Source organism: Rhinopithecus bieti, unplaced genomic scaffold (assembly GCF_001698545.2).
Source record: "Rhinopithecus bieti isolate Rb0 unplaced genomic scaffold, ASM169854v2 scaffold_3878, whole genome shotgun sequence".
Taxonomy (NCBI): domain Eukaryota; kingdom Metazoa; phylum Chordata; class Mammalia; order Primates; family Cercopithecidae; genus Rhinopithecus; species Rhinopithecus bieti.
The window spans coordinates 5117410-5131686 of record NW_016805059.1 but is presented as its reverse complement, the minus strand read 5'-3'; the positions used below and the strand labels follow the sequence as shown (position 1 = coordinate 5131686).

Sequence of the window (14277 nt, the reverse complement as noted above, 5' to 3'; positions counted from 1 at the left end):
TGATAGGCCCCAGTGTGTGATGTTCCCCTTCCCGAGTCCAAGTGATCTCATTGTTCAGTTCCCACCTATGAGTGAGAACATGCCGTGTTTGGTTTTCTGTTCTTGTGATAGTTTGCTAAGAATGATGGTTTCCAGTTAGTAAGTTTAATGGAATGAGTTTAGAACTTTTCACCTCTTTAACGGTTGTGAGCTAACCTAAGAGCATTTTTTATCCATAATTTGCAATGCACTGAGGAACAGCTAAGCAAAACAAAATCAAAAGCCTTATCAAAGCCAAGAAAGACTGTAGCTTTCATTCCTTCTATATACAAAGTCCTTCAATGTCACTGAAGGCTGAGTCTCTAGCTCCCCTCTTTATCAAGCCATGCTGCCTGTGCATCTGCTATGGACTCAATGTTTGCGTCCTCCCTTAATCCATCACTGAAATCCCAGCCCCCAAGGTGATGGTCTTAGGAAGTGGGGCCTTTGGGAGGTGATTAGGTCATGAGTTCAGAACCCTCATGAATGGGATTAGTGCTCTTATAAAAGAGACCGAGTGACTCACGCCTGTAACCCCAGTACTATGGGAGGCCGAGGCGGGTGGATTACCTGAGGTCCTGAACCCCTGAGGTCAGGAGTTCAAGATCAGCCTGGCCAACATGGAGAAACCCCATCTCTACTAAAAATACAAAAAGTTAGCCAGGCATGGTGACGGGCGCCTGTAATCCCAGCTACTCAGGAGGCTGAGGCAGGAGAATTGCTTGAACCCAGGAGGCAGAGGTTCTAGTGAGCCGAGATCATAGCACTGTACTCCAGCCTGGGCAACAAGAGCGAAACTCTGTCTCAAAAAATAAATAAATAAATGAGAGACCCGAGAGCTCTTTTGACACTTCTACCCTGTGAGGGCAGCAAAAAGATAGCTGTCTGTTAATGAGAAAACAGGCCCTTGCCAGTGTGGAATCTGCCAGCACTTTAATCTTGGACTTCCAGCCTCCAGAACTGTAGGACATAAATTCCGGTTGTTTATAAGCTACCCAGCTTATGGCATTTTGTTATAACAGCCCAAATAGACTATGACAATATTCTTTTTATTAGTTTAAAAAAGAAATTAAAGGATTCTAAAACACATAATTTAAGCTTAGAGATTTGTGATTTCCAGAATCATCTCAGACTTAGGAGGTCTGAGCATTTGATATGGTTTTGCTGTGACCCCGTCCAAATCTCAACTTGAATTGTATCTCCCAGGATTCCCACATGTTGTGGGAGGGACCCAGGGGGAGGTAATTGAATCATGGGGGTTAGTCTTTACCATGCCATTCTCATGATAGTGAATAAGTCTCACAAGATCTGATGGGTTTATCAAGGGTTTCTGCTTTTGCTTCCCCTCATTCTCTCTTGCTGCCACCATGTAAGACGTGCCTTTCGCCCTCCACCATGATTACGAGACCTCCCCAGCCATGTGGAACTGTAAGTCAAATTAAACTTCTTTTTCTTCCCAGTCTCGGATATGTCTTTATCAGCAGCGTAAAAACGGACTAATACAGCATTCATCTATGTATTATCCAAAGGGCCTCTGTTGTGACTTCATCCAGTTCCATTGACCATATATATATGGTCTCTTGACATGAGAATATAGTTTTTTGTGTATATCATTTTTAAAAAAAAATCAGTAAGCAATTTAATGTTTCCCCCGGTAAAGTGTTTTGTATGTTGGCAAATCAGGGACTTGATAATGAGTGCAGTACTTAGTATTGAGCTAAGTCAGTTAATTGGGCTTCGGCTCTTTAGAAGGGTTTGGTGAAGCTCTGCTTATGGGTAATTGAGGCTTTAGGTTGCCAAGAGTTGGGTGACTAGGAGGTAGCTGTTTCGAATCAAGGGTAAAATTTTAATTAGATGATGAGCATTCTCAAAGGGCATGTAGCAATTTTCTGAATTGCATAATCTAATGGTTCGAAATTTAGAAAGCAGTGATGTCATCTCTCCATCTTTTAAAAGAACACACATCTGCCTCTGTAATCATTTTGTTTATTATTTTAAATAACAGCAATAGGCCAATACTAAGTGATATGATGGTCAGGAAAGAAATAGGCCCTGGGGATGTGTGAAACAGCTTTGTCAGACAGTTTCAGCTCTACAGAGTTGTGTTTTCTTGATGAAATTTTTGGCAAAGTCTTCTTTCCATGTTTTCAAAGTCTCCTCTTCCTCTTCGTTTTCAGTTCATTTCCTGTTTCAACCTTCCAATGTTCAAATGAACTGAGTTCAAATATAGTCCTTCCCAGATAAAAACTTGTGAATATCTCTTTTCTTGATTGATTGATTTTTAATGAAATATATGCTGAAAGAAGTAGGAAACTCATTGAGAATGTCAAACATACTCTGCACGTCATTACATACTCAGAGTTTACAGAGGGTAGGAATGATATCTATTAATACTAAGAAAAATCTGTTTGCTTGCAGAGTGGCTTTCTGACTTGCTGCCAGCCTGTGCCTGTTCCACACTTACACTTTTTAACATTTAAAATGCTTCTTAATAAATCTTAGTTATTATTATTATTTTTGTCATTTGCATTGGAAAACAGCATTCTTCCTTACCTTCCGTAGAAAGGGTGTAAGCGGGTCTACTGGCACCCACCTGCCTCACAGTGCCTGGAGCTTAATACATGCTGAGTGATGCATAAGTATAATGGATGAATTCATTTAATAAATCCTCTTTTATTTATTTATTTTTTATTTTATTATTTTTTTTAGAGACAGGGTCTTGCTCTGTTGCCCAGGCTGAAGTGTAGTGGCACCATCATAGCTCATTGAAGCCTCAAATTCTTGTTCTCAAGTGATCCTCCTGCCTCAGCCTCTGGAGTAGCTGGGACTACAGGCAGGCACCACCATGGCCAGCTAATTTTTTTTTTTTTTTTTTTTTTTTTTGAGGTGGAGTCTCACTCTGTCGCCCAGGCTGGAATGCAGTGGTATGATCTTGGCTCACTGTAACCTCCGCCTCCTGGGTTCAAGCGATTCTCCTGCCTCAGCCTCCTGAGTAGCTGGGATTATAGGCACTGCCACCACGTGCAGCTAATTTTTGTATTTTTAGTAAAGATGGGGTTTCTCCGTGTTGGCCAGGTTGGTCTCGAACTCCTTACCTCAAGTGATCGGCCTCCCATAGTGCTGGGATTACAGGCGTGAGGTACCGTGCTCAGCCGGCGAGCTAATTTTAAAAATTGTTTTAGAAAAGGGAGTCTCCCTCTGTTGCCCATAATCATACAACATGCAACCTTTTGTGTCTGGCTTCTTTCACTTCGCATAATGTTTTAGGGATTCATCTTTGTTGTAGAACTTCATTTCTTTTTATGGCTGAAAAATATTCCATTGTATATATACACCACAAGTGTTTATCCATTCATCTTTTGATGGACATTTGGGCTGTTTCCATCCTTTAGCTCTTGTGAATAGTGCTGCTATGAATATGGGATGTACAAGTATTTGTTTGAGCCCCTATTTTGAATTGTTTTGGGTATCTATCCGGAAGTAGAATTGCTTGGTCATATGATAATTCTATGTTTAGCTTTTTGAGTAACTGTAGAGCTGTTTCCCACAGCAGCTAAACCATTTTACATTCCACCAGCAATGTACAAGGGTTCTCATTTCTCTACATCCTCCTCAAAACTCATTTTCTTCCTTTATATATATGTATTATATATATAATATAATATATATAAAATACATATATATAATACATATATATATATAGCTATCCTAGTAGGTGCAAAGTGGCACCTCATTGTGTTTTTTTTCTTTTTTTCTTTACTGTTACTATTTTTTAATAGAGACAGGGTCTCACCATGTTGCCCAGGCTAACCTCTAACTCCTGGGCTCAAGTGATCCTCCCACTTTAGCCTCCCAAATTCCTGGGATTACAGGTGTGAGCCACCACGCCTGGACTCATTTGGTTTTTTTGTTTTTGTTTTTTTTCCTTCTGAGACATAGTCTTGCTCTGTTGCCCAGGTTGGAGTGCAGTGGCACGATGTCAGCTCACTGCAACCTCCACCTCCTGGTTTCAAGCAATTCTCCTTCCTCAGTCTACCAAGTAGCTGGGATTACAGGCATGCACCACCACACCTGGCAATTTTTTGTATTTTTAGTAGAGGCAGAGTTTTGCCATGTTGGCCAGGCTGGTCTCGAACTTCTGACCTTAGATGATCCACTCACCTTGGAAAGTGCTGGGATTACAGGCCTGAGCCACTGCGCCCCAGCCTCTTTGTGTTTCTGATTTGCGCTTCCCTGATGACTAATGTTGAGCATCTTTTCATGTGTTTTTTGGACATTTATGTTTTATTCTTGGAGAAATATCTATTTAAGACCTTTGCCCATCTTTAGGTTGAGTTGTTTGTCTTTTTGTTGTTGAATTGCAGGAGTATTAAAAACATATCCTGCATACTAGAACTTTATCAGATATATTATTTGCAAATATTTTCACCCATTCTATAGACTGTCTTTTTGCTTTTTTGATAATGTCCTTTGAAGCACAAAAGGTCTTAATTTTGGCTATGTGCTGTGGTTCATGTCTGTAATCTCAGCACTTTGGGAGGCCCAAGCAGGCAGATAGCTTGAGGACGGAAGGTCAAAGCTGCAGTGATCTATGAAGCTATGATCTGGCCACTGCACTCCAGCCTGGGTAACAGAATAGGACTTTGTCTCTAAAGAAAGAAAGAGAGAAAGAAAAAAAAACTTAAAATTTTAATGAAGTCCAGTTCATCGATTTTTTTCCTTTGGCTGCTCACGGTGTCCTAACGCTTTTTAAAATGACAGGATCCTAATACTTGTGAAGGCTGTGTCATGGGAGCGTCCTCAACCTTGGAAAAATAAACTTTCTAAGTTAACTAAGAGCTGTCTCAGATTTTCTGGGTTCATACACTTTAGAATAAAACTAGATTCTTTCAAGAAAGTAACCTGTACCTTAAAGTCAAAGCTGTGAAAGTATGGATGTAACAGCTCTTTTGGAATAATTAGAAGGATACAAGGGCCAGAAGGAGCCTCATACATCATTTAGAAAAGGTTCTGGAGGAAGTTGACTTTAATACAAATTAAACACCAGTGGCAGAATCATAAACATTTTCAAACTAACATAGACTAGAAAGGATAGCATTTGGGGATTATTATTTTTATAATCACATCAGAAGGGCTTGAGAAAAGTTTGTGGAAAATAAATACATTTCAACATTTTTCTCTGATAATTCATTTTGACAACTACTGTGTTCATTTTGATAAGTACTATATCACTTTATAAATGATGAAACTATTCCAAATGTAATGACTGTGCTTTCCACAGTTTGTATGCCTATAATTTATGCAATGCCACACAATCAACCAAACAGCTCTTAACTTTATTTTTACTTCAGTGTATTATTTAGAAATTATATAAGGAGGTCTGGCGTGGTGTCTCATGCCTGTAATCCCAGCACTTTGGGAGGCCAAGGCAGGCGGATCACGAGGTCAGGAGATTGAGACCATCCTGGCTAACACGGTGAAACCCGTCTCTACTAAAAACAAAAAAATTACAAAAAATTAGCCCGGCATGGCATCGTGCACCTGTAGTCCCAGCTACTTGGGAGGTTGAGGCAGGAGAATAGCGTGAACCCAGGAGGCAGAGCTTGCAGTGAGCTGAGATCATGCCACTGCAGTCCAGCCTGGGCAACAGAGCGAGACCCCGTCTCAAAAAAAAAAAAAAAGAAAAGAAAAAAAGAAATTATATAAGGAAAAAAAGCCCTACAGTTTATTTTCTGGTTCTTGGTTATTATCAAAGGATACTGGAAGGTGAAGCTGGTGTAGTAGCTTTAAAAGCAGAATTTAAGGCCAGACGCAATGGCTCATGCCTGTAACCCCAACACTTTGGGAGGCCAAGGTGGGCAGATCACGAGATCAAGAGATTGGGACCATCCTGGTCAACATGGTGAAACCCCATCTCTACTAAAAATACAAAAATTAGCTGGGCGTTGTGGTGCGCACCTGTAGTCCCAACTACTCAGGAGGCTGAGGCACAAGAATCACTTGAACCTGGGAGATGGAGGTTGCAGTGAGCAGAGATTGTGCCACTGCACTCAAGCCTGGGCAACAGAGCGAGACTTTGTCTCAAAAAAAGAAAAAAAAAAGTGGAATTTAGTTAAGTTTGGGGGACAGAAAGAAGCCATGGCTCTCCTGCCTTCTTCCAAATATACTGAACTTCTGATATGTTTGATCAAATTAAATGCTCATGGTCCGGCATGATTACAGGTGCAGACCTGTAATCCCAGCTACTAGGGAGGCTGAGGCAGGAGGATGACCTGAGCCCAGGAGTTTGAAGTTACAGTGCACAATGATTGTGCCTGTGAATAGCCACAGCACCCCACCTTGGGTGATATAGTGAGACCCCCATCTCTACACACATACACACACGCACACACACACACGAAGAACATAGACACATCAAATGTGAGTCATTTTGCTGACTTGGGCATACAATAAGTCCATTTCTCTGGGTCCTAAAGATGCACCAATCTTGCAGTGAGCCGAGATCACACCCCTGCACTCCAGACTGGGCAACACAGCAAGACTCTGTCTCAAAAAAAAAAAAAAATAGGAGGCCAGGCGCGGTGGCACACTCCTGTAATCCCAGCACTTTGGGAGGCCAAGGTGGGCGGATCACTTGAGGCCAGGAGTTCAAGACCAGCCTGGCCAACATGGCGAAACCCCATCTCTACTAAAAATACAAAAACTTACCAGGTGTGGTGGTGCGTGCCTGTAATTCCAGCTACTCAGGAGGCTGAGGCAGGAGAATCACTTGAACCCAGGAGCCTGCGGTTGCAGTGAGCAGAGATTGTGCCACTGCACTCCAGTCTGGGCGACAGAGCAAGACTCCATCTAAATAAATAAATAAATAAATAAATAAATAAATAAATAAAATAAAGATGTACCAATCAAACAAGCGTTTGCTCTGTAGATGATGTGAGTGCTTCTGATCAGATAGTATGTTCAATAAAATAAGCATGTCATCGAACTAACTTTCTTGACATTTGTTCTTGGGTTGAAAAACTCCTGTTGACCTCATGAATACTGCATTTATTAACCCCGGAAGACAACAGATAGCTAATGCAACATAAATGTCTGTGGCTTTAAAAATACATATTATTATATGTGCAGTCTACAGACACTTTCCTGAAATTGGTCTTCTGTGGGCAGTGATTTAAACTTTTCAACTTGGACGCTTTTCCTACTGGGGGCTGTAAAGATGAGAACTCAGCCCTTACTCTTCAGTGTTCCTCACTCCTGTCTCCCCTACTTTGGAATGAAACACAATATCTTAAGCAAACAGAGCCCAAAGAGGCTGCTCATTGGCTCTCATTGTCCCCTGATACTGCAGCCCCGCCCCTTTGGCTTGTGCTGACTAGCTGTTTATATTTTAGTAAGGGCCACCCTTTAACTCGGCAGCTTGATGACTATAATGGGCCCAATTGTCTGCGAGCTGCGGGGAGCTGAGTCCCCAGATTGGAGGAGGCTGGCTCTCGTCTTCGATGCACAGGAGTGGCCGTTATGGAACGCAGGTAAGGACGCTTCTCAGTGTGTGATAATTCTTTTTCTGGGCCAGCTGGTTAATCCGGGGCTGGGAGAAACAAGTTGGGATTGAGTTGCTACTTTTTCCTGGTTTTAATTTTTTGCCTGCTGAAGATGGAAGGAAAAGACTGGGATTTGCTGACAAAGCTCGCAGTGAGCTCTGTCAGCCCAGGCAGGAAGGGAGTAAGGAAGCAAAAAATCGTGGGAGAGACACAGCTGGATTTGACACCAAAGCAACATGAATGTGGCAAAGCATAAGGCCAGTTCCAGTGATGTTGTGAGACTCAAATGCTGTTTTATTTCCTAACATAGCTAGTCACAGTCAGGAGCTTAGCTGTGCCTCTCCGGGGTTTCTGTAAGCCAGCTGCTAGCCAATGTAACTCAGTCGACTCCCTTTGAAAGGACCTAATATCTGCTAGTATTTTCAAAGGGCAAACCGTAGTAGTCTTGCATGTTATAAATAGGTCTATTCAGAAATGTGGGAACGGTTTAGAGCATACAGGAGGCTGTAAAGTTTTACTGCCCCATAAAAGTGCTCAAAGGGTACTGTGTCCTTTCTGCGGTGGGGCTGTGGAATGAAGGAATAGCCCCAGGCGAATAGAGTATTTGTCCTTGACTACCCAAGTGAGAAGTCAGCAGAGCCTGGGGATGCCATGTGAGTCAGGGGTGAAGTCTGACGTGGGCTCAGCCAGCCACATGTCCGGGTACTTGCTGGTTTCTGGGGTGTGAATGGGTGAGGATGGAAAACCACTCAGGCACCGGTCTTTGGTGCCTGCTTTATCTTCTTGGCTGGCCTGTTTGGTGCTCAGTGCGGCACCTCACTGCCTTGCCTTCGGTGCGCAGAGGGCAAGGAAGGGGTTGTGCTGTCATTACGACCTGTAAGGTGGGGAGGGGGCTGCAACATCTTGAGTCCTGGGAATTGCTTTAGAAAGTCTTCCTCCAGCCGGGCGCGGTGGCTCAAGCCTGTAATCCCAGCACTTTGGGAGGCCGAGACGGGCGGATCACAAGGTCAGGAGTTCGAGACCATCCTGGCTAACACAGTGAAACCCCGTCTCTACTAAAAAATACAAAAGCTAGCCGGGCGAGGTGGCGGGCGCCTGTAGTCCCAGCTACTCGGGAGGCTGAGGCAGGAGAATGGCGTAAACCCGGGAGGCGGAGCTTGCAGTGAGCTGATATCCGGCCACTGCACTCCAGCCCGGGCGACAGAGTGAGACTCCGTCTCAAAAAAAAAAAAAGTCTTCCTCCTCCTCCTGCTGAACAAAAGAATCACCTATGGCAGCTTTGATCAGATAAGTTTCTGGTGAGCCTCATTGGTGTGGAGTCGGTGAACTTTAGGTCTGTGTTAGTTATCGATAGGAGCCTGATAAAATGAAAAGGTGAGGTTTAATTTTTAGATAAAGCTAAAGGTGAACCATGGGACTCTAATACATCTAGTGCTTTGAAAGTCTCCCCACCTCTCCAAATTCCCACAACTTGTATGTATTATCTAGGTATACCTTGTTTAAAGCTACCATGCTGTTTGTGGCTCCTGGAGGTATTAAGTCAGAATACAAGGAGTATTTTTCAAATGAATTTGACCCCAAGCAACATGAATGCTTGAACCATTGTATGAAAACAGGCGGTCTCTAAGTGAGGCCAAGGTCTCCCGGAATGGGGAGTGGTCTCGTAGAGCCCTGGAGAGGGATGAGTCACCCCACGTGGAGGTCCTGACAAGGAATGGACCTTCTAGCTCTGCCAGTGAACTTTTGACTCTCCCAGGTGGGGTGGAGGCTCCAAAGGGAAAGGACAGGTGTGCATCATTCACCCTCCAGGTCCACCGCAGGCCTCACAAATCCCGTTTGGTCAGGTCGGTGCATTCTCACCTTCCCACCTAACTAGGTGTCCCACAGTGTAACTCACTTCTGACACTAACTGCAGTGAGTGCAGGCCCCGACGTTTAAGGTCTCAGCCCTACCTGGCTGCCTCGACCTCAGAGGCCAGTTGCAAGCTGAAGGTTGTCACCTGTGCTTCTGACCAGCAGGCTATCCATGAGAAGTTCTTACCATCCTTCCTAGATTACAAGCTGTGTAACTTTTTCTAACTTTGTGCTGTAAGTCAGAGATTGACTTCTTGGGGTCAGTCTTCTGTTAGCATGACTCACGGAACTCGGGGAAACACTTGATTCCATTTACCGGTTTATTATAGAGTATTACAAAGGATACAGACAAATGAATACATACAGCCAGGTGAAGAGATGGCTAGGGAGGGTCTTGGAGCTTCCATGCCCTCTCTGAGCACCACTCTCCCAGCGTCTCCACGTGTTCAGCTATCCAGAAGCCCTCCAGACCCGTTCCTTTGGGTTTTTATGGAGGCCTCATTACAAAGGCATGATTGATGAAACCATTGGCCATCAGTGATTGAGTCAACCTCCTGCCCCTCTTTGCTCCCTGGAAACAGGGTCAGGGGGTGTGTATGGGTAGAGTAGGGAGAAAGGGGCTGAAAGTTCCAACTCTCTAATCACATGCTTGGTTCCCCTGGCAACCAGCCCCCTCCAGAGGCAATCCGGGAGCCCTCAGTCGTCAATCATCTCATTAGCATACAAAAAGACTCTTTATCACTTTGTACGTTCCAAGGGTTTTCTTTCTGTCTTTCTTTTAAATTTTAAGACAGGGTCTTGCTCTGTCACCCAGGCTGGAGTGCAGTGGCACGATCACTCACGGCTCACTGCAGCCTCCACCCCTTGGGCTCAAGTGATCCTCCCCATCCTCCTGCCTCAGCCTACCAAAGTGCTGGGATTGCAGGTACATGCCCCCATGCCCAGCCAATTGCAAGGGTTTTAAGAACTATGTGCCAGGAAGCAGAGACAAGGCCAAATATATATTTCTTATTATAAATCACAATATCACATCTTCCTCATGATTCACACTTCAGGTCACTTACTCACTGTGTAACTCTGTGCAAGTTACCTAACCTCCTGTGCCCCAGGTTCCTTATCTGTAAAATTCGCTAAATCCCAGGAAAGGCCAGCCACACTGGTAGGCCTATGTGGTGCAGTGGCCGATGGGGGACTGACAACGGGGGACAGACGACACACACAGACAGAAACCAAAGAACACGGGTTTAAAAACAAGGAGTTAAGAGCAAGAGCTTTGATTCAGACAAACCTGGAGTCGAACCTCACTTTCGTTGTTTTACTTGCATGTTATTGGGCAAGTTACCGAATCTCCCTAAGTCTGAATTCCTTCAGCCAAATAATGGGGATGACAATCCATTTCACTGTTTGACTGTGAGGTTTAAATGTGGTCATACATCAAAGTGCCTTATATAGCACTCAGTGCACAGCAAATACTCAGTGAATATTAATTATTTTATCATGACTGCTGACAGCATCCAACGACAGTCCTAAATACCGTCTACGTTTACCAAATGTCTCTCTGATTTACTGGTGACGTTGGAGAAAGGAAATGCTAAGAGAATGCAATGCAGTGGAAAGAAGGGCAGGCTGGACATCAGCGTTCTGGTCTCCATCCAGGACTGGCCAGCAGGTGGCTCTGGAAAAGGTTTTCTCTCTGTCCTGAGGCATGATCTTCAAAGTCCATTCTAGCTTCTATCTATGACTTTCGATCTGACGGAAATCTCCCCCAGAGGAACTCATGAGCCATAAGTTAAACATGGTTTGAAATCCCCCTTGAGCTCCTTGCTGATTGATCATGCTTATCCATGTTGAAGGCTCATCCAGGAATAATAGATGGGTCTTGTGTGTGGTTTGAAAAGTTCACTTCTGGCCAGGTGCAGTGGTGCACACGTATAATGCCAGCACTTTGGGAGGCCAAGGTGGAAGGATCACTTGAGGCCAAAAGTTCAAGACCAGCCTGGGCAACATAGTAAGACCTTGTCTCTAAAAACTATAAATAAAAAATTAGCTGGGCACGGTGGTACACACCTGTGGTCTCAGCTACTCAGCAGGCTGAGGCAGTAGGATCACTCGAGCCTGGGAGGTAGAAGCTGCAGTGAGCTATGATTGTGCCAGTGCACTCCAGCCTGGGCAAGACCTCGTCTCAAAAGAAAAGTACACTTTTTATTTTCACAGGAGATAATGATACATTCAAGTTGGTTACTTGACACAAGAAGAAATTTGTGTAATTTCTTACACAAAGAAATTACACAATTTTAGATAAATTTCTTTATCTAAATTATAATACGTTTTATTATTTAATAAATAACAACTCTGAAACTCATTTATCTGAAATTTGTGTTTATCTAAAATTTTCATAGTAAATTGTATGAAAAATATAATATCCCATAGATGTGTCAAGACCAGAACATAGGTCAAACAGAGCTGAACTCGAGTCCCAGGTCTACTGGTTGACTGCTAGTGACCTTGGGCAAGTCACTCACCCTCTCCAGTTCTTGTTTTCGTCACCTGAAAATGGGAATGATATTGTCTGCCTTATCGGGCTATGATGAGAATGGAAAGCTAGAACACGTAGACTGCCCTCCGTAGTGCTTGGCATGGGTCGTTCCTTTTCCCTCCCAGATGGAACACTGCATCCATCCTGATGGAAATTTCTAGATGATGCTCCAGAGGATTCCAAGCAGAGAACATTTACAATTACCATACATTACAGAAGTGTGAGCCTGCAAGGCAAGGTCTGGAGCTGGGAGCACATCTGGAGCAGTGGGTAGGGACTGAGAACCATATACACACACATGAAGAAATGTGTTCGTTTAGAAGATCTAGCATCAATTCCTTCTTCCTAAGATTTGACAAGACTGGAGTTATTTCTTCACCAGGCCCATTTAGTGAAAAACCCTGGGAAAACTGAGGTCCAGCAGCCTAAGATCTAACACAATGGAATCAGGAAAAATGGTCAACAGGCCCCTGAAGGCATGTAAGGAGCAGGGAGTCTGGTAACCTTTGTGCACCCAAAGCCTCCCTAACTAGAGTAATGGAACACCAATGTGGTTTACATTCATAATCCCTTGCATTTGAGAATTTTTATATCTACTTAAATTTTCAAACAAGGGACACTCACACCACCTCCCACACTTATCAGCATGCTGCTTTATCACACTGATATGTTCAAGGGACCTACCCCCATAAAAGGTGGAAGGTGAATCAGAAAACTCAACTGGAATGGAAGTTGTTTAGATATGCACGGTCTCACCTCAAGGGCACCTCCTGGGAACAAGATCCCATATCACACCTCCATTTCTGCTCAGCTTTTCAAGGGAGCATTTCCTGATATGTAGGTCTTTAACTACCGGGTGTATTTGCCCACTGTCCACCTGTGCCTTCAAGTACCATACTTAACAAATTGGAACTGAGGGAACAGTCAGTACATTTCACATTTTGCAACTGTTATGCAAACAGAACTTTAGTGAAATTCCTCAAACTATTGACTGTAGAAACCACGGGAGACAAAGGGTCAGTCTCTGACTTCACAAACGTTACTAACTTGAAAAATGAGATCTATTCCCTAAAGAGTGTGTGGGAGGAAGACATTTAAATCTGTAGTGCCCTCAAAGCCTCACTCTAAACCTGGTCTGGCACTTTTCTACGTGTGTTCTTTGATATGGTAAGTAGCTAAAATATATCCCACCAGAGACCTTCCAAGGGTGGGGTTCTCACTGGGTCATTTTCCTCCATATGGCTTCTCTCACTCTTTGCAGGAGCGTAAAATAGAGTTTCAACTGAACTTTGAAGCTGTAACCTGACAGAATCATGCACCATAAAGAGCATTTGTGCTTCTCAAGATACTTTCAAATCCACATGGTTTTCCAAGATATTCCTAGTTGCCACATTGGGTGATTTAATTTTCTTTTCTTTTTTTTTTTTTGAGATGGAGTCTCACTCTGTCGCCCAGGCTGGAGTGCAGTGGCGGGATCTCAGCTCACTGCAACCTCCACCTTCCGGGTTCAAACGATTCTACTGCCTCAGCCTCCCAAGTAGCTGGGATTACAGACACCCCTCACCACGCTCAGCTAATTTTTGTATTTTCAGTAGAGATGGGGTTTTGCCACGTTGGCCAGGCTGGTCTCAACTCCTGACCTCGGGTGATCTGCCTGCCTTGACCTCCCAAAGTAATAGGATTTCAGGCGTGAGCCACCGTGCCTAGCCTGGGTGAGTTAATTTTAAATATAGAGACATCAAGCAAAATGTTGCTGAGGAGTCTCTTTCTGCAGCAAAAGTCCTGTGAAATCTGCAAGGCCATCTTTTTCATGGGTCCCCAAATGTTTCACAGGCAACGGGGCAACAATTGCGTTTCCAGGAATGCCAAATGGAGCCAAATCCTTTTAATAGCTCACTGACAGGCAGGTTATTCCACTGGGGACCAAAAGGCAAGAACTAGAGGTCTCAAAATATTGGATTCTTGGTTTGTGTTCTTCACTGGATGATTCTATTTTCTTGAGAGCATTTTTAACGAAACAGCAGCAATCAGTGATTTCTTAGAAATGTGGCCCCTTTACATACAGCTTCAGTGAGGCTAGCTCTTGTGTTTCCTGGATACTCTGTGTGTTCTGGACATACTGGAGGCACACCATAAATATTAATTAATGCTGGTCATTACAAAAAGAAAATGAAAAGACCACTGTAAGGCAGCAGTGACCCTAGAAGCCCCAGAAGTCGTGTTGGAACTGTGACAAGGAAAGATAGTTACGAGACCTGAAAAAAGCATCTCCTTCCCACACTCAACACATGCAGTAAACCCAGGGGCACCATTGTCTGAGCTGTCACCG

The 14277-nt window shown here is 43.8% G+C and overlaps 1 protein-coding gene across 6 annotated transcripts in view; it reads left to right on the top strand.

Moving 5' to 3' along the window:
* The window catches only part of TRIM2 (tripartite motif containing 2), a 196719-nt gene that overhangs the window by 49395 nt on the left and 133047 nt on the right, over positions 1-14277 (top strand). For 3 of the 6 annotated variants that reach the window (XM_017871097.1, XM_017871095.1, XM_017871094.1), the window contains exon 1: positions 7416-7547. The exons of 1 other annotated variant lie outside the window; for it this stretch is intronic. In XM_017871097.1, coding sequence (XP_017726586.1) covers positions 7518-7547 — 30 coding nt within the window. In that variant the 5' untranslated portion in view covers positions 7416-7517. Of the gene's footprint in view, positions 1-7400; positions 7548-14277 lie in introns of those variants that run through there. 2 more of the 6 variants (XM_017871098.1, XM_017871096.1) reach the window with 1 other exon arrangement.